This window comes from Passer domesticus, chromosome 17 (genome assembly GCF_036417665.1).
Source record: "Passer domesticus isolate bPasDom1 chromosome 17, bPasDom1.hap1, whole genome shotgun sequence".
Taxonomy (NCBI): domain Eukaryota; kingdom Metazoa; phylum Chordata; class Aves; order Passeriformes; family Passeridae; genus Passer; species Passer domesticus.
In genome coordinates, this window is record NC_087490.1 from 123,328 (window position 1) to 151,233 (window position 27,906).

At 44.7% G+C, this 27,906-nt stretch overlaps 1 protein-coding gene across 6 annotated transcripts in view; it reads right to left on the bottom strand.

Annotated features, from left to right (window-relative positions):
• Nucleotides 1–15,306, bottom strand: part of MORC2 (MORC family CW-type zinc finger 2) — a 48,780-nt gene extending 33,474 nt beyond the window's left edge. The window contains exons 1-4 of one of the 6 annotated variants that reach the window (XR_010348791.1): nt 14,896–15,300; nt 8,737–8,790; nt 7,243–7,277; nt 6,222–6,290 (exon numbers count right to left, since the gene is read on the bottom strand). Coding sequence is in view for 5 of the 6 variants with exons in the window: in XM_064392775.1 (XP_064248845.1) it covers nt 6,222–6,290; nt 7,243–7,277; nt 8,737–8,790; nt 14,896–14,981 (244 nt within the window). In the remaining variant the exon portion in view is untranslated. Of the gene's footprint in view, nt 1–6,221; nt 6,291–7,242; nt 7,278–8,736; nt 8,791–10,716; nt 10,740–11,054; nt 13,615–14,895 lie in introns of those variants that run through there. The other 5 variants (XM_064392775.1, XM_064392776.1, XM_064392779.1 and 2 more) reach the window with 5 other exon arrangements.
• Between the last annotated feature and the right edge of the window lie 12,600 nt (nt 15,307–27,906).

Genomic DNA, 27,906 nt, shown 5'->3' on the forward strand with positions numbered 1-27,906 from the left:
CCTGGGGGAAATCAGCCTAAAGCCAAGTTGAACTTTCTGAGGATGGAGGAACAAGGGAAAAGCTGTGGTCCTTTATCACTGTAACAAACACAGGACACCAACCCCACATGGGGCAGTGACTGGAAACAGACAGTGACTGACAAATCGCTTTGATATATATTCCTGTAATTTGTTTTAAAAATGTGTTAACTTTAGAGGAAACATCGATGTTTAGGTTAAAGATTTAACCTTAAACAAGGTTAAAGAGACATTTTCTCCTGAGAATTGTGTGGCTCCCCTGAAAGTAGCCCCCAAGAGTCACTGTCCACACACAAGATTGTGTATACACTCTAAAGTAGGAGTTGGAGTTCCAGTTAAACATTGTTCCTCACCACTGTGAGCCTTGGATAAACAGTATTTTTTAAAATACAAATAAAGCAACTACTAAAATACTAAACAGCAAATATTAAAAACTAAAATACTAATAAAGCAACCAAGACACAACTACTTAATTAACTGCTTCCATTAAAACAAAAGCTGTTTTGAGCTTCCAAACTTCAAAAATACAGTTGAAAAAGGTAAGACCGGATATATTTGCTTCAATCTCTCAAAAAACAATGGAACAAGCCCTCTTAAAAAGTATTAGAAGCCAAACAAGGCAGCTAACTGGGCTAAGTCTGCAGAGATTTACAAAGGCAAGTCACACTTGACTGATTTGGTCACCTTCTACAAGGCAGCACTTCCTGTATTTATGGAGAGAGTAGTGGGTGTTATTTGGCTGGACTTCAACATAGCATTGGACACAGTTTAACACAGCCTGGTCCTGGACAAACTGGGGAGACACAGACCAGGCAAGTGGTATGTAAAACAAGTAGAGAATTGGCTCATGGGTCATGCTCAGAAGTGATCATCAATGGTTTTCTCTCTGGCTGGCAGGATGTCACAAGCAGAGACCCCAGGGACTGATGCTGTGCCCCACATTGCTCAACATCTCCAAACAGGATCTGGACAGCTGGGTGCTTTTGAATCCTCACCAGCTTTGTTGATAGGGGTAAATAGGAATGTTTTCTTAGACAGCTGGACCAGCTGAAATAGTGGGCAAGCAAGATTGTGTCTGAAGTTCAAGGGACTGTAAAGTCCTGCACCCAGGATTAAATAACCCAAGAGCCCAGCACAGACTGGAATCAGCAGATTGGGAGGAATAGCCTTGCTGGAAGGATCCTGGTGGACAGCAAGCTGAGTATGATCCAGCAGTGTCCCACAACAGCAACTGAGGCAAACAGGATCCTGGACTGTATCCACAGGGACATTGCCAAGAGACGGAAATGTGATTAGCCCACTCAACTTTGTGTTTGTCAGGCCCCCACCTGCTGTACTGTGTCCAGTTTTGTCTCCTCAATTCAGGAAGGATGCAGACAGACTTAACAGGGTGGTGGAACAAGGAGATGATCGGAGGGCAGCAGAAACTGTCCTATGAGAAGAACTAGGTCTCCTTTCTTGAGAAAAGAGGGCCCAAGGGGAATCTCATCACAGTATTACAGTACTTGAAGGGTAGCCACAAAGGCTATGCTTCCCTAGGAGCCACATGAAAAAGAGGCAACAGATACAAGTTGCACTGGGAGAGGTTTCTTCTTAAAAAAGTAAGAAATTTTTTAGAGATCAATCAGTCATTTAATCAATCACTAGAAAAACCTCCCCAGGTGTGTGGTGGAGTCCCCAATCACTGGAGAGACAAGGTGCTAAATCATCTATTCCCTTTCCCATGAAAGGCTGGAACAAATGATCCAAAGGTACTTTCCAACCTGAGCACTTCTGTGATGAAAATGCCAGGTAGATTTATTTTCTTCAATTGCTTAAGAATAAAACTACAGTCACTTCCTAAACTACTTGTTACACTTTCTCAACCTACAAGTTGATTCATTGAATCATTCAACCTGTATTTTGACTCTTTAAATTCACGCAGCACTTCCAGAGCCAGGCATTAGGTAAAATTTCAAGCCTGAGTAGTGATTTCACTGATAGTATGAGAAATGTGATGTGCTGCATGAGATCTATTGTTTGGTTTTCTATGGACTCCTATGTAGTTTCTTACAAAAGAGCCAGTTTTGGACCAGTACTATTATTTTGTGTTGGGAGCAGAGGGTATATACTGGATAATAATATATTTATTAATATTTGAAATTAGAAAAAGGTTCTTCACCAAAAGGATGGTCGGGCACTGGAACAGACTCCTCATGGCAGTGGTCATGGTCTCAAGCCTGACAGAGCCCCAGAAGCATTTGGACAACTCTCTCAGGCACAGAACACCCCAAAATCCCACCCTTCCAACTCAGAAGATTCTATAATTCTGATACCTTGTGACGTGATGGTTCTTTTGAAAAGAGCTGTCCTATAACATCAAGAATCCTTGGACCTCATGATAACTCATGACTACAATGTGAGATGTTTCCAGCTTGAGTGCAAATGTATTTTGATCTTGAGACCACACAACCCAGAGTGATCATTAAGAGAGCCAATGCAGTGAAAACTGAATGCAACTGCAGCAGGAATCACTTGACAAACACCCCTCATTTTTAGAAATGAGGCATTGTCATTTGGCTTGCTAATCAGAAGCCATTCAGATAGAGCACACAAATATGACCAACTGCCTCTCTATACCCTTCCGTTTTCAGAGCCTGCCAAGACTAATCTAGAATTGCCCAAGACAGAACAAGACCAAAGAGAACAGCAACAAGACAGAGTAACACAAACTGTTACTGGAACAGTTAACTTAAGCCCTGCATCTCTTTCCTCCATTCAGAAGTGCCCAGATGCAACTGGGTTTATTCACTTATCATTCTCAGATGGTGCCAGCCTTCCAAGCCATCCTTTCAGTTGACTTGTGAAGATCCCATGCTAGCATGGGCTACAACAGCCCTACAGCAAGTCATGGAGGTATTTTTTTTAACATGTCAGCTTTATGTACAATAAAAACGATTTTTAATTGAAGTTATCATGCATAAAAATAAAATACTCCCAAGATCCATGATTTCTGTTGAAGCAAAGTCTGTACTGAGGAAGAAAAGTCCAATAAAAAGTTTTCTGCTGACATCTCTTAAAGTCAGATAGGAGATCTTCAGGATATCTTTAAAACTGGTAGACCCTGCAATATGAGAAATTTATGCTCATATCCCTACATCCAGGGATGGAACCAGAGAGTCTCACGCAGCAAGTTTGAATGAAAGACTCTCCTTAGCTGCTTCCATCCACGCTGACAAGCAAATGGTGCAGCACACAGAACTTCCATCTGGCAGCCCTTGGTCAAACATCAAGACAGTCGAAGAACATGAATTACATGGAATTTGCTATATATAAATTCACAGTGCTGTGAAACACTCCTGCAACTCACAGTATCTGCCAACCTTCCTTACTGAGCATTTCAGGCTATCAGGATAAAATTCTTCAACATTTAGCTGAAAGATTAGTCAAAAGAAGCCACTTAATAGCTGTTCTAGGTAACCCAAATATTATTATATTTCATATCCATCTGTGCTCAAAGTTGAAAGTCTCTTTAAGACCCAGCAGTGCAGCCAAAATCAGAACCAGAGGGCTGGGGATGGGGACAGGCAAGTGTCAAGCTCTTTAAAGTCAAAGCATTCAGGCAGACCTTCTCTCCTCTCATAGCTTTTGCTCAAGGCAGAGGCTCTGTTTTGGGTTTTTTTTTTTTTTCTTCTGTTTCTCTCTGACCTCCAGAGGGGGTTGTTTCAGGTAGGTTTTCTGTGCTCACAACAGTAGCAACTGTTGCCACAAAATGGGATGCTGCATGTCACAATAAAAAACTTTCAGAGTGAATTTTTCAACATGTGTCTGCAGCTGCAGCATGGTGCTAAGAGGAGTGCAAGAGGCCCCAGACCCTGCAGCTGCCAGCAGCACCCAGCTGACAGGAGAAATCACAGAGTCTGAGCCACCTTAACTGGCTGCCCTGCCATCCTCTGCCAAGACAAAGGTGAAGTCCTTCCACAGGTCCTAGTCCTTCACCGAGTACCAGCTGCCAGAGTGTGTCAGTCACATATACCCACGGAGCTGCTGTCATTTTCCCTTTGTCTCCCCACACACAGTTGCCCATGGCAAGCATCATCTTGGGGAAAGGTGTCACTGCCATTTTGAGTTTCCTCTTTGTTCCCAAGGAGTCCATGACATTTAGCAATTTTGTATCTAGTGACTATTTACTGTTAGTTTGTACCTGTTGCTGTTTTGCTTGTTAGTAAATTGTTATTTTTTCACTTATTTTTACACATTTATTTCCTGTGGAAAGGGGTTGGTTAAAACTAAGGGGATATAACTCATTTCAGAGCATCCCCCTTAAATTGTCTTAAACCAAGACAATAGCCACTACTTAAATCCCATTTTAAAAATCAGCACTACAGATGCAATAACTGTATAAAAGCTGCCATAAAATTCTGTGGCATTAGAACAGACATCTGGCACCTTCCAGAGAAATGCACAGTTTTCAACACAGGCAGAGAAGGTTGTACTTTCCTCTCCCTGATCTTAAAGATTATCAGAAGGCCACACTTCAATCTCAGAGCTTTTTATTTATGGATGGGGCTTTACGGTTTCCTTCAACTAAACTGATGGCAGGAAAGTACTCTTAAGAGACCCATTTAGCATCCTTAATTGTATTCCAAAGAATATACAGAAGGTACCAATAGTTCAAACCAAATTCCTTTATGGAAGTCACAAATCTGTGTATCAAAGCACAAATTAAATTGAATTAAATGCTTCATATCTATATGGGTTTGGGCTGGGATAGAGTTCAATCTCTCCATGCTAACTGGCATGGGAATGTATTTTAGAGAAGAGTGTTGCTAATACAGGGTTTTCATTAGTGCTGAACACAGCTTACATAGCATCAAGGTCCTTTCTGCTTCTCAAACTGCACCACCAGCAAGCAGGCTGGGTTGTACAAGAAGCTGGGAGGGGACAAGTCTGGGATGGCTGATCCAAACTGACCCAAGGGATTCCAGACAGGATCATAAAATTCCAGAATGGTTAGGATTAGAACGGGCCTTGAAGACCATCTGGTTCCACCCCCTGCCGTGGCAAGGACGCTTTCCCAACTAGACCAGGTTGCTCCAAGCTTCATGCAACTTGGTGTAGTGCTCACCAGATAAAGCTGGGGAAGTAGGAGGAAGAGGGGCATGTGTGGCCTTACAGCATTCACCTTCCCAAGTCACTGTTTTACATGATGGAGGCCTGCTCTTCTGGGGGTGGCCTGCCCACAGGAAGTGGGGAATGAATTCCTTGGTTTGCTGTGCTTGCATGCACAGGTTTTGTTTTCCCTACTGAACTGTCTTTATTTCAACCCATTAAGTTTTCATATTTTACCTTTCTGATTCTCTCCACCATCCCAGTGGAGATGGAGTAAGCAGCTGTGTAGGGCTGAGTTGCCAGCTGGGATTGAACTATGAAAATATCACAAGAGGAACTTAAAGTACTGAGGAATCAGTGCAAAAATGTTAGTTGTTGCTTATTTACCCATTTCCTTTGTCTTCTCCAAATTCACCTCCCAATTTCACCCAATCTTTCTACTGTGTATGAAACTCCTCACAGGATGACTTACCAATCCTCAAGACTCAAAGGTGGGTTGACAGTGCTGCTCATTGATGCTAAAGTAAAGCAGAAAAGCTTTTCGCTTTCTCCTGCTAGATACAACACCAATTTACAGCAATTCTTACAAGGCAGAAATACATTTGCTATATTCTCATATTACTAAGGTTTTATATTGTCCAGTATTGATGTCAAACACAACGTCCATGATGAAACAACGGCAAACTGTTTTCAAAGCAGAACCTTAATTTCTGCCATGGCACACTTTCTCGTTAGAGTTGAGATACAATAATCATCTGGCAGCCAGATGGGGAAAAGGCTTATGCCATCAAACCTTGCGCTTGTTACCCTTCTTGCTCCACTATTCTCCCTTCAACCCCAAGGCCAACTTCAGCATACTGGGAAACTTCAAGTCAGGCTGACCCAACTCTATATTGCAGCAAAACAACTTTCTTTTGACCAGATTAGTTTTCTGCAGTGGAAGAGGTAAATGGTTTGACATGTAATATGGTGTGAAAGAGCAAGTGGAGAGGCAGAAGCATGTACACAGGCATGGAACATGTCCTTTTCAATGGAACTAAGCTGTTAATTTAACTTAAACTAGAACATGAAACCTCAGCTTGCAAATGCAGATGTAACTTTCTGTCACTTACTTGAATCCATTCCTGTTCCATCATCTAAAAAACACAGTATGAATCCACCTCGCAGGTCCTCTCGTCGCTCTGCAAGAGAAAAGTTATTCACTGTTCCCATAAGCAGAAGTTAAAAGTTCCATAAAATGGGATCTGTGTTAACAACAAAAGTAACACAAGAAATAGGACTTTTAAACCTGCAATATGGTTAAGCAGTAAGAAAGAGCACCAGATTTTTGTTACAGAATGACTAAGAACTTCTTCACTACAAAACTGTATTGTGTCAGTGGAGTTTTTTAGCATTCACTACAAAGAGCCACTCACTTCACCTGACCCCAGGTGAAGGCTGACTTAATTGCTTCCCCAAGATATTTGTAAAGGTACTCCTTTTTGAAAGACAAAAGGCACTATGGCACAGAAGAAATGGTAGAATAGAATTATTCAGGTTAGAAAAGACCCTTACGATCATCAAGTCCAACCACGAATGTAACATAGTTGAGTTCACTAAACCATGTCCCTAAACACCAGATCTACATTTTTTAAATATGGGTAGATAGTGACTCCCCCACTGCCCTGGGCAGCCTGTGCCAGTGTCTGACTACACCTTCAGTGAAGAAATTTTCCCTAATATCCAACCTAAACGTCTCCTGGCACAACTTGTGGCTCTTTTCTCTTATTTCTGTCACTTATTACCTGGGAGAAGAGCCCAACCCCTACATGGCTACATTCTTCTGTCAGGGAGTTGTTGGAGCAAGGTGGCCCCCCATAAACCTCCTTTTCTCCAGGCTGAGCTCCCCAGCTTCCTTAACCACTTCTCATCAGACTTGTGCTTCAGCCCCTTCTTCAGCTCCCTTACCCTTCTCTGGACATGCTCCAGCCCCTCAACATCTTTCTTGTCTTGAGGGGCCCAGTACTGATCCCAGGATTGGGCATAAGCACCCTCGCTCTTATTCAATCAAGGACAACATACATTTGCAGCCTAAATCAAAGTTAACTACTGACTTAATTGCTGACAGGCAAGGTAGCAGCATGAGTGACTTACCAGTATAAATGTCTATTCTTGTGGCATCTGCATCTCTACAAAGAAATAAAACCACAATTGATATCCAAACATTAAACAGAAATTAAGCTAAAAATCCAGGCATACACAGGCATTTCCAAAATAACTGGCTGTATAGATCAAAGCCCACAGAGGCCCCACAGTCATCAGTGACAGAAAACATTGTCCTACATATTGTTTATCTGAACCTAAACTCCAGCACAAGACATTGCCAGCACACAAACGGGTCTGGTGACAGGAAGTACCACTGGCATTCTAACAAAAGTCATTCTGGGCTGGGAATCAAATGAGTATACACTTCTGAGCTCCCTCCTGTACAAAACAAACAACATCTATAGGTTTTTCTGTCGAGCTGCCTACAAAATGTTTAGTAACTCCACATAAAGCCTCATTCCAATACATTCAAGATTACTACAGGCAACTGCCATTACAAGATCACTGAAGTGCCACACTTCACACACTGCATCCTCTCTGTATTTGAAAGTATAGCTGGTACAGCACCACTGCTCTCTTCCCAAACCAACCTGGGTTTGCTGACTAGAGGCATGGCACTATAGAGCTGTAACAAAGCCCCACTTGACAAATGCCACAGCCACTTTGTTTCAATTTTGTACCTCCAGCCCAGCCTAGCTACTTCTTCCCAGAAGACAACCTCTCTATAGCCAGAGGGGAGCCAAGAGGTGAAGGGAAAACCACCCCCAAAGGCCCCCTACTTTTTCTTACCTTGTTGCAACCATGAACACAGCACCAGCTCGCATGTGAGTGCACACACGCACACAGAGCTGATTCCCTGAACAGAAGCTTTCCAACTCAAAAATGCCCCAGTTTCAACTACTTACATCACAAAATGCACACTGTGACAAATCACACTTGAGAGAAAACAATCCCAAAATACTTCCATAGTGCTTCATGACAGTACTTCCTCTAGCTCAAGACAAAAGCACACAAGGCTTGGGAGGCTTCTATAGCAGGGATTCCCTCCACATACAGGTGAGACAGGTGGCCCAACACCTGCCATTTCCAAAGACCATAACTCCTGAATTGTCAAAATTCCTTTAGCAGTTCTTGCTTTATTTTTCAACATCCCACTTCTGATTTGATTTTCATTGTAATGTTTGATACTATGATTTTTTAGATATCAGAAGAGCCACAGCTTCTGTAATATTTATTTTAGCAATTTCTTTACACAAAAGGGCAGACTAGTTTTTTCTTTAAATCTCTCTTGTGTCTGCTATCAATTTCTTTTCCAATATGAGTTGTTCCAGGATTCATTCAAACCTGTCTTTCCAGGAATATTTTTTTAAGGGGGTTGATGAGGCAATGTAAGAGGAGAAAGTGAAATACTCATGCTAAATTAAAATTCTATTTTCTTGTAAAATCTACTAGAAGTGAAAATTGCTTAAGATCAACTAATACATAGGTGAATTAAATCTTAACCAAAGTTACCTCAGGAATTAGGCAGTCTCAGCTACATACCTGGCATTATCTACAAGTTCAGCAAGGGCACCAAACAAGAACTCATGGGTAGTTCTGCAATGAAACAGAAATCATCAGAGTTACACCAACACTGAAAAAAAGAGAGACCTTTAAATAAGCGAGAATCTCAACTACATTTTAAACAAATCCAGTCAAATAGGTATAACACAATGGTCTGGCTGACAGCAGACTAGGAACGAGTGATTTACTGTCTGCCAGAGGCAGCCATGCAGCAGCCAGTCTGTCCCAAATTGCAGCTCATTATGGTCTAGAACATACTGCAGCTACACAGACATGACAGAGAACATGATGATCCAATGAGCCTATGATCCAGTCAACAGTTCATGGAAGTCCTTATACAGCACAGTGACAGGTCTTTTCACAGCAACTAAATACTGCCTACAAGTAAATATGGCCAGATGAGGATTACCATAGAATCACAGAACAGTTTGAGTTGGAAGGGACCTTAAAGCAAATTTTATTCCAATCCTCCTGCTATGGGTAGGGACACCTTGCTCCAAGCCCTGTCCAACCTAGCCTTGAACACTTCTGGGAATGCGGTAGCCCACAGCCACTCTGGGCAACAAGACATGAACAACATTATTGACAAGGTGAGTCTCCCCCATGCACACAGTCCTACTGCGGAAGTTATTTGTGACAGAAAAATGCTTCCAGATCCTGGCTAACATCCAGTAGGTGCAACTGCTACTAATCCAGAGAAAGTCTTCTGACACCACTGTACCATGCCACCTTTCCAAATTAACACTAAAATAATGAACCCAGCTACCACTTCAGCACAATCTCAAGAGACATGTTTCATTTCCAGCCTCTTAACTGACACCTCTTTTAAGCAGTTTCCATTTGGAAGCCATTAGTTATATGCCTCATAACTGAAACAGATACTGACAAAAACTTAAGCAGCTAATAAAAATCATTATAATACACTGTCTGTTGGCATAAATGCCGTATCTTCACTTCGTGCCCAAGCTGGCAACCTAACTTCAAAATCTAACAATTTTTTCAAACATAGATGAACCACATCCACTATAAGTTTAATAGCAAAAACATGGAGAAACAGTTGATGGAATACGTTACTCCTCTAGGGTGTTCAATGAAGAGACCAAGACCTCGGAAACCAGTTTAATCAACATGTTTCAGTTTGCACAAAACCCTCACATACAGCCAACAGGTGACCAAAAAGAATGTATTTCTTCATATTTTCAGCCTTCCAAGAACAGACACATAGGTACTTCCCACACACAAAATATATAGCTGTCCACACTGTTAATAACCACAAAACACACTTCCATAGCCATATTCAGGGTGATTACACTGAACCCATCAACACAGCTCCAGTCATAGGAAAAGACATCAGGCTTTAAAGTTACCACTAAAACAACAGAAACAGAGATTTCCCTATCTCCACTCTCCCGCAGAGACAAGACCAATGGGAACAGTGTTTGGAAGACTATCTACCCCATCAGAAAGCTTCCATAGAAACACAATCTTGGTATTCCGTCCTTTGAACAGGAATTCCTGCTGTCCTGGTTTCAGCAGGGATAGAGTTCATTTTCTTCTCAGTAGGTGTTAAGAGATGTGTTTTGGATTTAGTGCGAGTACAATGTTGATAACACACTGATGTCTGGTGCCAAGCCATTCATACCCTAAGTCAAGGACTTTTCAGTGTCCTGCAGTAGTCAGCTATACAAGCTGGAGGGGAGCATGGTCAGGGCAGCTGACCCAAAGTGGGCAGAGGAATATTCCGTACCACAGAATGTTCTGCCCAGTCTACAAATCAGGGGAGGGGCCAATCACTCTTGGGGGACAGGCAGGGCATGGGTCAGTGGATGCTGAGCAATCGTATTGAGCATCACTTGACTTTTGGGGTTTATTCCTCTCTATTATCATCATATGTTTCTTCACTCCAATATTTGAAATGTTCTTATCTCAGCCCATGGGTTTTAGCCTTGTACCATTCACCTTTCCATTCCACTGGGGAGGTGAGTGAGCAGATATGTAAGATGATTACAGATATCAAATGTTCTCCCGAGTTGAAAAGTGTCTATTCAGCTCCACAGGTCAACATCACCGAAGTTTATCTAGGAAGTAACCCATAAGCAAATGGATGCTTTAGCACTAGTAACTATGCTTTATGAGCACTTTTTACTCCACAATTTTAGGAATACTTCAAAGAAAATATGCAGATAAGATACAAATAAGGATTTCCAAAGAAAGATGCTGGAACAAAACAATTGATAGCACAGCTACAGGTGACAAGAAAGGCAAAACAAAACATTGCATAGCCCAACACTACTGACCTTGACTACTGACTTTGCCACAAGCCAATGAAATTCACTCCACCTATTTATCACTAAGAGAAAAGAATATATACTATGAAAGTCTTCCATTCAATTTATTAATTTGAACACACTTGTCAATATCTAACTTAAGTCAGATGAAGTGCTTTGGGACCTGATTTAATCAGCTAATCTCAAACAAACCAAATGGTCTTGCCTTACAGTCAAAAGTGCCTGAAATACTTCACATCCATCATGATCAACCGGTGACCATTTCTCACACCTCCTCAAAAAAGTTTGGGATGATTTTACTTGCAGCACAACTTCAAAAAACAAGACAAACTGTTGGCAAAATGAAGCCTATCAGAGCTTGCTACTAACCTGCAAACATGGTGAGCTTATTTTAGATAGGCATCATCAGAGGCAAAAACAACCTGCATCAGAGTATCCAAAATACAACTATTACTGCCATACAATGGGTGAAACGACATATAGAAGGGAGGAAAGTAGCATCAAAATCCATAGTGTCAACAACAGCTCATCTGGGTAGACAAAGACTGGCCTGGATCATCCCACAATGTGCGCCTTCCATTTGAGCCAGCTCCATGCAGAACTGGAGGCTTGATAAGGAATCTAAAAGGGGAGTCCAACATTGAATTTGGCAATTTATTGAAACATAAGTGACAAAAGGTCAAATTAGATGGCTCTAAAACACAACCAACTTCAAACACCTCTACAACGAATCATTTGGAGTAGTGTCCCAAGGGAAGAAAAACTTGTTTTGTGAGAAGTTCCTACAGGAACCTCCTGCTTGAACCTAGGTGGACTCCAGACCCTGCAGACAAGTATCTAATTACTAATGAGAGACTTAAGACTTCACTTTTCTTCTGAAGGAGAGAACATCTGGGAAAATAGTTTATTTTGGCACATCGGGAACAACAGCCATTCTCTAAATAATGCACTCTGTTTCAGGCCAAAATAGAGAAAAAGCACATGAAGAGGGAATTTGGTGAGGGAGTGAAATACTGTTGGTCTATTATTACTAGTTTTCTTCAAGTCCATCATTTAGTCATTTTGAAGTCTCTTCAAGTGACCTTCTTCCACTCCAACTGTATTCACCAGGACAATTCTTGTTATACAACAACACACAAGTTGCAAGCTAAAGGCTAGCTACTGCTAGAAGACAATTAACAGGTCCTCAACTTTTAACAAAATAATTCAATTTTTTATTATAAATATTCAAAATATGCAAATACAAATTAGTTGGTCTCTGTTATATTTTTGGCATCATCTCAATTAATAACTTTGGAAGTATCTTAATGTATCTTAATGTAACAGCATTTAATTGTTAAGGAAAACCAATGCAAAGGTAAGCAGGTGACACTGGAAAGTCATAAAACAATTCACATGTAATTTTCATGTGCTTATGCACACTGATTTTCATTCTAGGATTTAAAAGAACTTTAACATGGAAACATAAGGGTTGAAAAAGACCTTTAAAGGTCATCAAGTACGGCCATGGGCAGGAACACCTTCCACTAGGCCAGGTTGCTCCAAGCCCCATCCAACCTGGCCTTGGACACTTTGAGGGATGAGGCAGCCACAGCTTCTCTGAGCACCCTTTTCCAGGGCCTTCCCACCCACACAGGGAAGACTATCTTCCTTCCATCTAGTATGAACCTATCTAGTATGAACTCTTATGTTAAAGCCATGGCCTTCTGTCTCATCACTACAGAACTTACAAAAAAAGTCTGTCTGCCCTCAACTATTCATCAATAAATCAGTTGGGAAAGCAGAGCGATATTTTTACTTTTTAAAAATATGGCAACTGAATCTATTAATGTAGATGCTGGAGGTTCAACTCCATGTGCCATCAGACATGCAAGCATTAAGCTGCTATTGGAAAGATCTGCTGCAGGTCCTCAAGCTCAGGGACCTGACCAACTGTCTCCTGTAAAGCACTTCAGATTGAGTGCTCTGACTTGGACATATGGAAACTTTTCTGAAAGAAAGTCTTTAAAAGGAAGGGGAGAAAAAATTAAAAAAAAGAAAACAACACATGGTTTTCTTCTGCACCCTAGCAGCCAGATGGTTGGTCTTTCACTGCAATTTAAAGAATTTCTACCTCCTTGATTATGAGAATACACTTAGCACTGAAGTAGAATTTATCTAAGATGGGATGGTCTCCCTCAGCAAGAGAGCAGTCCAGAGGAGACCAGTCTCCTCTATCAAAATCTCTATACTGGCCTTGGGTTGATTTGGGGATTAGCTCGTTTTCTTTTTTGCTCTTTTTTTTTCTGGAGGAGCAGGAGAGGTTGGTTGTTATGGGTCAGTTTGCTGCTTTGTTTTTATAATGACTTCCATAACTCCCATTGCCATTCTTAGGGAAGCATTTCATTTATGCACTGATTCCCATAACCTCAAAAGGCTCTTTGTTCACAATGGACGAGCAGCTCTGGCTTTGGCTTATCCAAGCATTGGCTTCCATCTCCATCTCTTTCCAAGAATTCGGTAATGCAGGTATCACTGCAGACATGCAGCACACCACAAGCAGACAACAGCGTAAACACAATGGCAACATGAAGCAGCTTTAATATACTTGAGAGCAGCAGCAACAACTCGGTCTTTAGCACAGGCTTTATCTTCTTATGAAGAGCTTTGTAAGCAAACACAAGCTGCTGACAGAGCACTGCCATCATCTGCACAGTCTTCTCATCCATAAAAAAAATTGTCTTCTAGAGCTGGACATGAGAATTTCACAAATCAACAATAGCACCACAACATGACTCAGTATTGTCTATCTTCAGGCACCAGACTGTTCACTCCAACTGCCACCAGCCAAGCTAAAGAGCAGACCCAAATGTGACATGGAGCCACCACTAGGTTTATTTCCCTGTTCAAAGCCCATTACTTTCCTGATTCTGAAAATAAGTGGATTGTAATGGTCTTCACATATGTGAGATTAGTCTTAACTGCTCTTGTAGATGTATCTCATTACCAACAGAACCAGACAAAAATCCTTTGCAACCAAGTTGCCCATGTTCCTGTGCCTTCTTTAGACTGCTGTCGACCACTGTGATCCTTCACATGTTGAAAAGAGAAACAAAAAGATAAACCTGCACTTTATTTATTCTTCTATTGATGGATAAAAGTAAGCCAACTCTTCCACAGAACATCAGCAGACAATCTTACGCTGGTGACCAGCTGATCAAAATGAAGCAATGCCAAGTGATTCCACAGAGTTCTTCCAGTTTGGGCAGAACAAGCTCTTCTATCTCCTCTATACGTGCCATTACAAGGCTTAGGAGCAGCAGGCGGGTGTTGATGGGCGCCCTAACCCCGCTTAAGTGCTGCTTCCTGATGGTGCTTCTCATTTGCTAGACATGCGTCCACGAGAAACTCATCTTAAATAATGGCTTTGCCTCTTCTCAAGAGGTATTATTTTGGGGCATTCACTGGCGACATGTAAAAATCTGACTGGAAAAAATGTTATCATAATCCTGTTAAAAATAAACCTGCAAAACAGTCACACATAAAGCCAGATGCCGCAGAGGGATGGTGGCTGGCACGACAGCGCACACACACTGTTCTCCAGAGGTCCGACCGTGCGGGTCTGGTTGCCCAAAGGGCCTCCCCGTTCCTCCCGGGGCCTCTTGTCCCCACGCACCGGCTCTCCGTGATCCACGGACCTGTCCGCGGTACAAAAGCCGGTCCCCGGAAGGACCACGAAGCGCCCGGGCCTGGGGCTGGGGCCCACTTAGCCCCACCAGCCCTCGTGGCTTCGGCCAGGCCCATCGCACTGAGCCGGGGTCCCGAGCAGGCCAGATGCTGCGGGCCCGCACCACCCCAGCCGGGTACTCACGAGTTGGTGTGCAGGTATTCGAAGGTAAGCTGGGCCCGGTTCAGGCTGCTGTAATTACCCAGGGACATGGCGGCAGTGGTCGCCATCGGGCCTGGGCCTGCGCCGCATGCACCGGCGGCCGCGCGCGCCTCGAGCCCGCCCCGCCCCCTGCCGGTCACGGCCCCCGCCGGGTGAGCAGCCGGCGCTGCGCTGCGCTTCGTTATGCCGTGCCGCGCCGCGCCGCGCCCCGCCCCGGCGGTGCGGTGCGGTGCGGTGCGGTGCGGTGCGGTGCGGTGCGGTGCGGTGCGGTGCGGTGCGGTGCGGTGCGGTGCGGTGCGGTGCGGTGCGGTGCGGTGCGGTGCGGTGCGGTGCGGTGCGGTGCGGTGCGACTTTGTCTCCGCCGCGCTGGGACCGCACCCTGCACCGCAACTGCCCCCGCGGGGCGGAGCCACGCGGCCGCCCCCCATTGGTCAAGAAGAGGCACGTGATGCAAATGCCTCGGCGCGGCCAATGTGGGCTCTGCGCCGCCGCGTGACGAGCGCGCGCGGCCGGGTGGGAGCGGCGGAGGTGGGTGAGTGCGGCACGCGTGGCCGCTCCGGGGCCCTTCACGGGATCCTCTGTTTCCCTCAGGCTCCGTCCCGGCGGCAGCCGAGCGCCTCAGCGCCGCGGGAGCGGCGGCCGCGGCCTCCTAGGGCGGGGGAGCGGCTGTGGTGGGGCCGGGCTGCGCGGTGAGGTGGCCTGGGAGCGGGAGCTCCCTCCGACCCTGGGCGAGCTCGCCGGGCGTGCGCGGAGGGCACCAGCTGGCAGGGACTGCCGGGTGCCAGGTTGGAGCGGGTGAGGCCCGCCGGTCCCGAACGGCGGGAGTGGCTCCAGGACCCGTCTGGATGGAAGGATCCCGCTGCTGATCTCTTATGAAGGCTCTGCGCAGATTTCGGCGGGTGCCGGTCCTGCTGCGCTGGTGAAGGCTCTGTGAAGTCACCGAGCAGAAGCTCCTGAAAGTGCCCGTACTTACCAAAAAACATTAATGTAAAGGGTATATAAAGTCATAAATATTCTTCAATTCTGTGCTTTTGGTTCATCTTGAAATGTGAAAGGATTGAGCTCAGGGGCTGTCCTATCTCTGTCCTTCACCCATCATTCCCCCCCTCTACCCTCACAAAATGCAGCCTGAACACAGGAACCCTCAAGACTAGGAGTACTTGTCTGAGCACCTGACTTGTCTGGTGGAAAAACAACTCCAATTGTTCTTCTGACATGGACACTGAAACAGCATGGCTCTGTCTTGGATAATAGGAATCTGAACTTAATATCCAAAATCTGAAGGAATTAAGTCTGTGCAGAAATTATTGTGGTATATTTCTTCTTGAAGAATGTCCAGCAAGAATGAAACATGTAAGATTTCAGATTTAAAAAGGATAAACATTATTTGACACTTTATTTATAGGGCACCAAAGGGAAAAGGTAGAGGTTTTGTTAAAGAAAAGAGAAGCACTTTAATTTTGTCTGATAATTTTCCAACAATAGAATCGAACTCATTAGAGGAAAAAAAAGAAGGCTGTGGGAGTTGGGATTATTCAGCCTCAGGAAGAGAAGCATCTAGGGTGACCTTACTGCAGCTTTTCAGTACCTATGGGGACTCCAAGGGAACTGGAGAGGGACTTTGGACAAGGGGTAATGGCTTCCCACTGCCAGAGGGCAGGGTTATTGGAATAATAAGAAGGACTTCCATGGGAGAGTGGCAAGACCCTGGCACAGGGTGCCCATAGAAGCTGTTGCTGCTCCATCCCTCAAAGTGTACAAGGCCAGGTTGGACAGGGCTTTTGAAGCAATGTGGCCTAGTAGAAGGTGTCCCTGCCTGTGGCAGGGGGTATAACAAGATGAGTTTTAAGATCCTTTCCATCCCAAACCATTCTATGATTCTGTGGTATCCAAGAGGTGGTAAAAAGTTAAATCTGTTACTCATGATTGGTAAATGGCTAATATCTGACTTTCATGTTTCAGTTGTTTGACCTCCATCCCCAGTTGTGTATGAGCATGACCTAATGAGTCTGCAGCTTTGTCCTGGGAACTTCACTTCCCAGAACAGCCTTTAGTTCTGTTTACCCTCAGTTTGGCCTGTTCAGGCCAGCAAGTTGTATCATTCCTCCTGTCAGGGATTTCTCTGTGTGTTCTTGTGAAGGCGTGAAAAAATCACTGTGCATGTGTGTGCAGTGGCTCTTTTAGGCCTTATCTCTGAAAAGCTGTCCACAACAGGACATTGAACTGCATGAAAGAATTATAAAAATTACTGTTGATCACTGTGTTTAGGTGTATTCGGTTTATGACAATCAATGAGTCTATTACAGATTGTAGCATCGTCTGTTGTGCTAAGTTTTATTTTGTTACATTGTAGTCAATGTCAGCAGCAGATGTTCAAAAGCAATATCCTATCAGTGTAAGTGCAAGGTAATTACCAAAATATGTGTTCCTGAGGAACATGAGCCTCAACTTATGCATCATATCAACCTTGTCCTCTTAGGTAATCATAGTGTCTCTGTGCCTACCAGGAATTTTGTCTCGTCATCTTACCTTCAGGGAGGAACCAATGTTTCTTTCCTGGTGTTGGAGAAGTTGACAACATTATCTGAGTACTGCAGTGCTGTGGACAGAGCAGTTGAACACCTTCCTGCTGCTCCTATGGGATCTGACCTGTTCTGTAGGCGGGCTAGCTGGATGCCAGTCCTTTCCATCTGGCCCTTGGTAGAAGACCAGTACAATGCGGTTCTATTTCATTTGGCCAGCCCAGGCAGGAAATTGCTCATTACTGTCTCACCATTTGATGGTGATCAATCTGACAAAAGTGAAGTGAGAATTTAATTATTACACTTTCCCTAGCTGTTCTGCAGTAGGTTTCAGACATGTTCCTGACTTCTGTTCTTTGGTCTATTTTGCCCAAGTCTTGAAAGATTTATACCTTCATTTGCTGGCTATCTCAGCTGCCAGACATTGGCCCAAGGTGTGATGAAATGAATTCACCTTTTTTTTGCAAAGCAGCATTTAGATTATATCACAGCTTTGCCTTGGCCACGGCAGAGCCATGCTTTGATAGGAACCTCTCTGTCTGTGGATGGAGACATAACAGGCTTGTTTGGCCTGTGTCCCACTGCTGCAAACTGCTGAATTTCTCAGTACTTTGTAGAGATGAAAGTCTTCCCACTGGAAATTCACCTTTGTCCTCTTTTGGGGCAGCTGTTTTTCCTTGGAAACTCTCTCCCTAAACTTTGTTTAAATCATTCTAGATCTTTCAGTTATACTGGTTATGACAGGTAACCTCCCTTTTTGGTTTTTTTTTTCCTTCTGCTACCAGCACCATTTCCCTGAGTTTCTGTTCAGTCCCAGGATCTCTGCATCTTACAGTAATGAACAAAACAAGTCTGGCTGATCAGGTGTCACAGGCAGTACCCCCTCATTTTTGAAGTCTCCAGTGCAGTAGAAGGCAGCAGTTTGCTGCACTAACTTTCCTCATAAATGACCTGTGGGTTGGTGGTTTGTGCAGCCCGTACAAGTGGAGCTTGGGGCAAACTGTACTGCTCTTCTTTAACCCTAAGGCTGAGTTTCTTACTCTGAAATAATCCCCAACTTCACTTGTAAAACTAGTCTTTTGATTCCACACATTTTGATTCAAAATCTATGTTTCTAGGTTGTGGTGTGAGTTCCCATGCAGTCCCATGTAGTGTTTTCTGGGTGCTTTGGCACAGCATTTTGTTAGGCCTCTTTCCACTGGAGTCCAGGCTGAGGTCATTGAGGAGTTTATTTATGTGGCCACTTTTGTGCAAGTTGAAGCTAGCCGCCTTCTACACCTGTGTGGGCCTTGAGTCAACAATTGTTCTTTTTCTCCCTATTTTTTAAGAAGCTAGCCTGCTAAGGCAATACTTAATGCAGGAGCCATCATAATGGTAAGTACTAGATTCTGCACCAGACAAGTGCTGTGAGTGCAACAAAGTGTCTTTTTCACACACCTGTGAGGTCTCCCAAGTTAACTGTAGCTTTATTCTGTGTTTATGTACATGAAGAAATGTAAAACTTTGCATTGTAGAAATTAGATTTTCAGTGTCAGAATTAAATAAGCAGGCAGTGAAAAATAAATCTGGGACATCACCAGTAATCCTCAGGTGTTTACTGGTCCTGCCTTTATCCTTTGTTTTTCTGGAAGGAAAAAATGGCATTGCCTCTGGATGCAGAGTCCTCTGTCTTACCTCATGACAGAAACTGCTGAAGTTCTAGGTCAGTGCTGTTCTACTGAGCATTCACCTTGGTACTTGTAAGAAGATTGGGTGCAGTTGCAAGCCCCAGTAACCAGATTGGCATGGATCTCTTTTCCATTGCCCTGAGTTTGTAGAAAGAATTTCAAAGCAGCTTCCTTTAATAGGCTTGAAGTCATGTTGCCTCACAACTTTTTGGTTTATTCTTTCATGTCATGCTGTATGCTGTCTCTGCTGTGTGATGAGTTCTCATTGTCTCCCAGTACAGAATGGGAACTTCTGCCATGAGTACGGAATGTTGCTGCCTCCAGCGTGGGGTGTTGTCCTTTAGACAGAGCATGCCAGTCTCACTCACAGAGAAGAGCTATGTCAAAAAGCATCAGAAGCATTCCTTTTCTTGGGCATGATTTGTATCTCCGTGTCAATTCAATACAATCCAAGAACAGAACCCTGAAGTCAAACATTTAGAAGGAAGTGTTTTCCTCCTGGCTTCTCCTAGTAAGAAGTTATTCCCTGTATGACCTGGGGCAGCCCTATTTCTTGTGTTCATAGGCACATCTGCCCAGCTTCTCCACTGTTTGCATCAAGTAGCAGAGCAATTTGCTGACTAAATGTAAGTATCATGAAGTTGGACCTCTCTTCATGGAAGTGTCTTTTCCTCCTGTGTTGGGAAGCCTAAATCCTGCAGTTCTTCTCTGGAACAGTAGTTTTATGAACAGTCTGTTTATCAGTCCTTACAAGATGTGCAGAGCGAGATAGTCAAAGATGAGCACCTAAACATGTGTGGAAGGTACTGGCATAGCAGTTCAGAGACCTTCTCTGTAGTGCTAGCTGTCAATCTCTCGATGCTTTGTTTTCAGGGAATGTCACATCATGGATTTAAATTCATTATTTCAGTCTAGGTACCATTCTCAGTCAGACACTGGTGGTCAGGAATTACTTTGTAAATGAGTTTGCAAAAGAGTGGAAAGGGTGATTGAGAGCAGGGAGACATCTTGGAGTGAATTGTCAGCAGAATGGTGAACAGGGAGGATCTTCTACTGCCAGTCAGGCTCCCAGTATCCTGAGCCCATGTTTGATTAATGAATTAATAACATGAAAAAAATGTCACAGCTGTTACAGCATTCATGTCACCACCTTAGTCCTACTGCAGAAAACACTCTGCCTTGGCAGGAAAGACAGGCAGAAGAGCCTACGAGAAGATGGTAGAAAAGGAGACATTGTGGTGTCTTACAAGACTTTTCCTCACAAACTTGAAAGAGTTATGGATGGTATGAACTCATTGTCGAAATTGATAGTTTGATCGAGGTTGGATGGTTTTCCACAGGGATGCTGCAAAGGACCCAAGCCCAGAGGCTTTCTGCTCTAAGCTGTAACTTTGATGTTTTTAGTGGCTTCGACCAACGTAAGAATGTGTGCAGGCTTCTTAATAAGGTAACTAACTAGTGCAATTCTTTTTATGAATAAATAGTTTTTCCTGTCTCATTATTTGAAATATGTGGACTGTGTTTCTTGTGGGTTTGGTCCAACTGAGAGTGTCTGTTTAACCCAGGCTGATGGATGTGTGCCTGACGTGGGTAGTTCAGGTGATTTCAGTCTGGTAACTTGAAAGCAACCAAAAACATACTCTTATAATGAAAAGCTTATGGAAATCTCTTGGGTGTCTCATGGCAGCAGCATCCAAGTAGACTGAGCTGTGGTACGAATGAAGAGATGAACAGATGTATCACCATATCTGGTACAGAACATGCATGGGGAATGCTATGGAGAGAGCAGGGTTTTGCCAGTCATTCCCATCAAAGCATCTCTCAGTGGTGACTAGATAACTGCTCCTCTAGCATTTCCTGTGAATGCCATCATTTATCAAATGTCTTTTGTCATCTCTGAAGGCATTAATCTCCCCTAGCTTTAGATGTAGACAAGTGCTAGGTGCATGAGAACCCTGGGCTGCCCTTCTGCCTTATAGGAATCTGACATCACCATGAAGAACTGATTGCCTTGGTGGGAGAGAATGAAGAGAACTTCACAGATGTGTAATATATTCCCCGGAATGTCATGGTTTGCAGGAAGCTGGCCGGTCTGGCAGTCAAGAGATGGTGTGAGGAGCAGAAATACTGCAGGAAAAAGCTGTCAGTACTCTATCAGTACACAGCTCTGGAGACTGTCCCTAGCCTGAGCTAGGACTATCAGGAAGCTGGGAAGTTCTTGGGAGGCCAAAAAAGAAGAATCTGTGAGGCAGTGTCATTTTTTCAGCAACTTCACCCTGAAGTAATTTCTTGTCACTCAGATCTTCCGTCCAAACCTGTTTTTTTTCTTTAAGAGAAACAAAGTCAGGAAATGTATTATCAGCACAGTTGGATCATCTCATGATGGTTTAACCAGTCCTCATCAATCCTATAATCCCATTTGGAGGATGTGTGATATAATTTTGCTTGTTCAATACATCCTAAGCCTCGCTTCTTTGTCCTGCACTGGTGATCTGCATAATACATAATCTGCATAATATTTTGAAAAGACAAAGGATTTTGTTTTGTGAAAGTGGTTTTGCCTGTGCCTCTCCCAACCTCCTTCCCTAATCCTGCCCCACCTAATGTAAGAAAGAGCAGAGTATCCATGGGCTCACAGGAGTGTCGTGGTGGCTTGTTTCCTACTAGCGTGTGGGATAATGTGTATGTGAAAACCAATGAAGAGACTCCAGCCTGCGTTGAAAGTCAGTTTTGGTGTTGCATCAGGTGGCACTGGCTGAAATGTAGGAGAATACCAGCATTAATGACAGTAGTGCAAAATTTAAAGGAGGTGTCTGGCTCTGGGCTGAGGTTAAACGGAGAGGTGACCGCTAAGCCAAAGAAATGCCAGCCCTGTCCAAAGGCTGAGAAGAAAGCAAGAAATAGCCAGACAAAGGGGTGAGAGTATCAGCAGTGCTGCCTGACTGGGATCACTCACCAAGGCTACAATCACTGAACAATTTCTGCAAAATCAGCAGAAATTGAGCCTGAGAGAGAACTGGGCTAGGTTGTTCATATGGTAGGGGGAAATAGGGGCAAAACAGAAGGCAAAGCATGTGATGGGGCTGTTTGGTGCCAGGGTGGGCATCAGCTTGGGAGCGTGACACCAAATCTGCTAGGGTTCTGTGGGTGGTTTGCCTTGCTTCTGCAGCCATGGTAGTGGGATGTGACCCCCAGCATCACTGAACAAGTGTCCTGACATGGCAGCTGTGAGTGTGACTTAAATTAGCAGCTCAGTTCATCAGAATCTCAGAAAAGGCCATTTAAGGAATCTCGTCTGTGTTCACATCCCTCTGCAACTCTCCAGACAGGACTGAAGGACAGAGGAAGGTCATAAACTGCCCTCCCACTTCCCAGGAAGAGCTCTGCTGGCCCTTTCCCATGTTGCTGCTGGCAGGGTCTTTGAAGTTGACAGCATGTCTCACACTCTAGCACACCCAGCCATTTGGTTCAAACTGGGAGGTGACCCTTGCCAGGAGGGATTCAGCATTTCCAGGCCATAGGAATACATGCCACCAGACCTGTCAGTGCAACTCAGACCCACCTGAAGTCATCCCAACTCCAAACACTAAATGGGGAAGCTGCCTGAAAAATGAGGGAACACTTTTGCATCAAGAATTACTCAAGGCTTTGGTATATAGTGTTCTCAAAAATTTGTTTCAGTGTTCTTATAAATGTTCTATTTGAAGAAAAATATTGTAATTAGCCAATATTCCAGAATCTAAATATTTTGCTCTAAGACAGTACTTCCTTTCCCCACCTCATAGAGCTTTAATCCTTTTCTGATTATGTAGCTCAGGTTCTGGTCGTGATGAGGGCTACCCTACACTGTTCACATATAGCTACGGTCTTAATCCAGCCACTGTCATAGCAAGGGGGAGAAAAGAATTCATCCTTAGTTAATCCTGGGAAGAGTTTTCCATCTAACTTACGCGCTTCGAATGAGGAGTATGAAAGAATGCACATTGGAAGAGGATGGGAGAATTGAGGGGCAGAAACCAAGCCTCCCTCGCTGCATCAGCTGTGCAGGGAAGGGGTCACTTGCCAGAAATGGAGAGCCCTTGAAAGAGATGCCATGGGATCTCAGAGCTTGTGAGATCCCTGGAGCTCAGCATGGTGAAGAACAGGCAGTGTGGGTCAAGTGCCACAACTGGAATTTGTCCCTGCCTGCTCCTCCCTGAGGTTCTCCAAAGCCTTTGCTTGTTAAGGGGCTCGCCTTCCCATTGGATGGCAAAGGTGCTGCCTGCTTTCATGGTGTGGAAAGGGTTTTAGGCACACCACATGGTCCCTGCTGTGGAGAAACATCCTGCCCTGCACACAAGGATCTGAAGTGTTCACAAGTGTGCTGGATTCATGGTTTGGAGATGCACCAGGCAGAGAGGAGTGTGAGCCTGCACTGAGGGATGCGCCTTGGCATGACTGCTGTTGGAGCACCCAAGTGGTTGGGCATGCTCTCCCCTCTCCCAGGTTTGTGGCAGAGCTGAGATCAGGCTGCTGGGCTGTAGGTGTTGGAACGAGCAGGCACTGGGTTCCAGGTATGCAGACGTGTGAAGCCCAACTTCCTTTTGGGATGCCAGTAACTGATAGGAGCTGGGTGTCTCTTGAGCAAGTGCTTCCCTGAAACATGGAGGAAGATGAGAAGACTGGAGGCCAAAGGATTCAAGAGAAGAAGTAACAGCATGCAGCATGTTGGTGCAAGTTCTGCCCAGCACAGGGAAGCACATTCAGCTGGAAGCCCATTACCCCAGCCTCATGTTGAGGTGTAGCTAATGGGGTTTGGACCAACTGGAGGCTCCTGCTGCCACTGAGGCTGAGCCACAAGACTAGGCATAGCATGTGGGTTCAAGGGAACCTGGAGCAGTGGTGTCTTGTCACACATAGCTGTTGGTGGGACAAGCTGCCTGCTCTTTTTGCTTTCGGTGGGAAGTTTGGCAGTTAGTGTGTGTTCTGTGGTGTTTCCTCAGTGACCAGTCTGGCAGTACCTGCTGTGTTTCCATGGGGTGGTTTGAGAAGTCCATTATAGGAGCATCTGAAGAATTGTGAGGAATTTTTGTAACATCAGATGGAGACTTTGATCCATTTTATGATCTTGGTGGATGTTGATGATATCCTTCATTATTCTGCTGGTTCACTTTACCATGTGTACTTGGGGCCAGGAACATCTTAACAGGAAGAGAAGAGAAGAGAAGAGAAGAGAAGAGAAGAGAAGAGAAGAGAAGAGAAGAGAAGAGAAGAGAAGAGAAGAGAAGAGAAGAGAAGAGAAGAGAAGAGAAGAGAAGAGAAGAGAAGAGAAGAGAAGAGAAGAGAAGAGAAGAGAAGAGAAGAGAAGAGAAGAGAAGAGAAGAGAAGAGAAGAGAAGCCTTGTAACACCACCTGCTGATATGCAGGATGTTAAAGGTGTGTGGGTGTTAAGAATAAAACATAAATGCTGTGAGGTGATTGTGAGAAGCTTTGCTTTGTGACAGCTGGTTTTTGTGTCCTGCATCACAGCTGCTGGAGTGGGTATAGGAATGGGGCATGGTTTGGGTGGCAGGCAGAGCAGTTTCTTGAGGGACGAAACACAGCATAAGGGACATTGAAATGCGGGCACAACTTGCAAGGGATGGCAGAATTTTTGTGAAAGGTTATCTTAAGATTTCTCTGTGTGCCATCATACCACGAAGGAGGGAGAAGAAATATCATGGAAGGAGATAGCTGGATTGGGATGCATCTGACAGCTGTAAATGAATCAAAAGGAGCCAAATGCTGGTTTGTAACCACCATACATGATAGAGCTGCAGTTGACTCTAGTTCAGTGACTGAAGTTGGGACATAAGAGAATGACCTCCAGAAAAGGGAAGGGTGGGAAAGCACTTCACAGGGAGCCAGCAGAGCATCACATTATGCTGGTGGAAGTTTTTGCTGCATACTTGTTCATACTGGCTTTGCAGTGGATAAATTAGTCTATCTCCAAAGTTAATTGGAGACCACATGCAAAATGCTGAATGGAGTACTAGCAATCTCAGTTGGTCAGTTACTAGCATGGTGCTAGTAACTCCAAGACTGTGGGTTTGATCCTCCTATGGGCCATTCACTTAAGAGTTGGACTTGATGATCCTTCTGGGTCCCTTCCATCTCAGACTATTCTGTGATTCCATGAAGAGCTCTGTGAATCTCATTGTGTATGGACAGGACATTTTAATGCAACAGCTCAGCCTGCCTGTTGTATATTAGGCATAGCAGCAAGGATTAGGAGTCCAGTGCAAGTGTTGGCAGAATCACAGCTGGGCAGAGAAGACTCCTGACCCAGTGGCTGTTCGGTTCTTTCTTAGGTAAGCCACCCAGACAAGAAGAAGCAATGCTCTGGCATGAGAGTATTTCTCCCTCCACAGACGGTCTCCAGTCTACAGCTTTCATATCTGATCTTGTGCAAAGCAGGAAGGGAACAGAAAAAGGATGTTGGTAGTGCAGCCAGCTATGCATCAGAGAAAAGTCTAGAAACCACTATAAAAGTAATGGAAAAGAACAGTAACTAGTGAGATTTATTACAGCTAGGAAAACATCTGATATTTTGCACACAGAAGGTGCAGCATTGCCAAGAAAAATCTCAAGGTAAGCCCACAAAACTCAGGTAGTGCAAGAGGACACAGCAGGAAAGGAGAAGGGTGGTCCTGGGGAGGAACAGCCCTGAAGAGTATACTCAGGAATATTTTTCCAAGTCTTCTTAATTCCTTGTGACTGTCCTGGGGAGAATCAAGTGTCTATAAGGAGAGAATATGTTCAGAAAAGAGTCTGGTCTTAAAATATTTTACATGATAAATGAGACAGAAGGGCCCCTGCCTCAGGTACAGAGGCAAACAGACCTGTCACCAGAGAGTAACAGATGAAACCTCATCCTCTTGATCCATAAGGATGTGGTAGTCCTGGAGCATGGGGCAGCCATCACCAACCACAGGCAGCAGAAAGCCCAGAGGTGTGACACAGAGCCACGCTGTCCACCTGTTGGTAGGACATGACCCATTGGGAGCAGCACACCCAACTGTCTTGTGTCAGCATGTGACGTGTCTCATTAGCAAATATCTAAATATTTTGCAGGTCTGATCATGTACAGGTGCTCCATAACATTATAGCTTTCAGACTTCTTGGGGTCGCTGGTGCTTGTGATGCAGTTTCCACACTGCCAGTGACCACAAGACAGCAACTTCTGAATGCTGAGGCAGATTTGTCCCCAGCTCCTCAGTTCTGTAGGTGAAATTGTGTCTATAGTCAGGGCTGCCCATAGTCAGGGCTGCCTGCAGCCAGCCTGTGAGTGTGGGCCATGCTGAACCCTGCACTTGGGGCTGTGTCTCCCTCCATGCAGGCAGTGTCACAGCTCCAGGACAAACACTCTGTTTGCCTTGGCACAAGGCTGCAGAGAAGACCTGGGCAGTCCAGGGGGTTTGGCCACCTCTACCCAGGTCTGTTTGGCCTTGCTTAGGGCAAGTGGCACTTGCTTGTGGTACAGTAGTGCTACTTTGGTTTCCAGTCCCAGTGATTTGGGGGACCTTCCCCGAACCCATCCCTGCAAGAATCGTCTTGCTGTTGACATACAGCTTGTAAATAAAGCCATTTTTTTAGGCAGTCTGGAAAACAATTCCTTGATTGCCTCCCAGTGTATTGGTGGTCAAAACCCCTAACTCCTAACTGACAGGCAGGATTCTTGGAGATGCAGATGGCTACTCTAGTCTTCTGAGAAAGCCCTGAAAGGGTTATTGTGTTTCACAAAATAGCTCAGGCTGGAAGGGACCTCAAACTCATTTCATTTCATTCCCCTGCCATGGGCAGGAACACCTTCCATTATCCCAGGTTGCTCCAAGACCTGTCCAACCTGGCCCAGAACACTTACAGAGATGGGGCAGCCACAGCTTCTCTGGGCAATGTGCCAGTGCTTTAACATCCTCACAGGGAAAAATTTCTTCCTAATATCTTATATAAATCTTTCCTCTGACAGTTTTAAACCATTCCCTCTTATCCTATCACTGCCTGCCCCCACTAAGCACTGGAAGGCAGCAATAAAAGGTCTCCCTAGAGCCTTCTCCAGGCTGAGCAGCATTTGGAACCTGGGTTTTAGGGGTAAGTGACCAGGAGTGGTATCTTTCCTGAATCCCTGTTCTTTTTCCAAACCCTTTCTTGGCCACAGCAGATCTCAACATTTCATTTATGGGCTTTTGAGGTGTCTCAAAAACGGGGAAAAAGTGCTGTGTTCATTCAGTATGACAGAGAAATTGGAAAGGCAGGATGGAAGATTGCTGTCAGGTCACCTCTCAGGAATGCCTTGTCTGTCGAAATACTGAAGCAGCCTCCCTCAGTGTAACACATGGCCAGGGCTTCATGTGAGATCCCAGAGCTGCAGCTGAGCTGGAGCCTCCCTCGGTTCTGATAGCACAGATTCTGGAGAGAAAGATACTTCTCTCCAGCTTCAGGTGGAGTTTCTGATGTGACCAGGGGCTAAAGTCCCCCTGGGACCCTGTTTCTTACCACTGCTGAAGGCACAGAGAAAAGCAGGATGAGAGTCCTGTGGATCAGCATGACAGGAGGAATACAACCCCTTGGAGGAAGAACAGTCAGACAAGGGGGATTTGAAGGTCTGGGCAGGCTGGAGGGAAAACTCTGCAGCCTACCAGTGCCATCTAAGCAGGCTCACAGCTCTGTGGGAAGTTCAGATGCCACAGAGCACCTCTGCAGGCCCTGGCAGCACCGGCTGTGCAACAGGACAGGGACCATGCGCTCAGCCTGGGTACACATGTTGCCATGCACAGATCCATCTG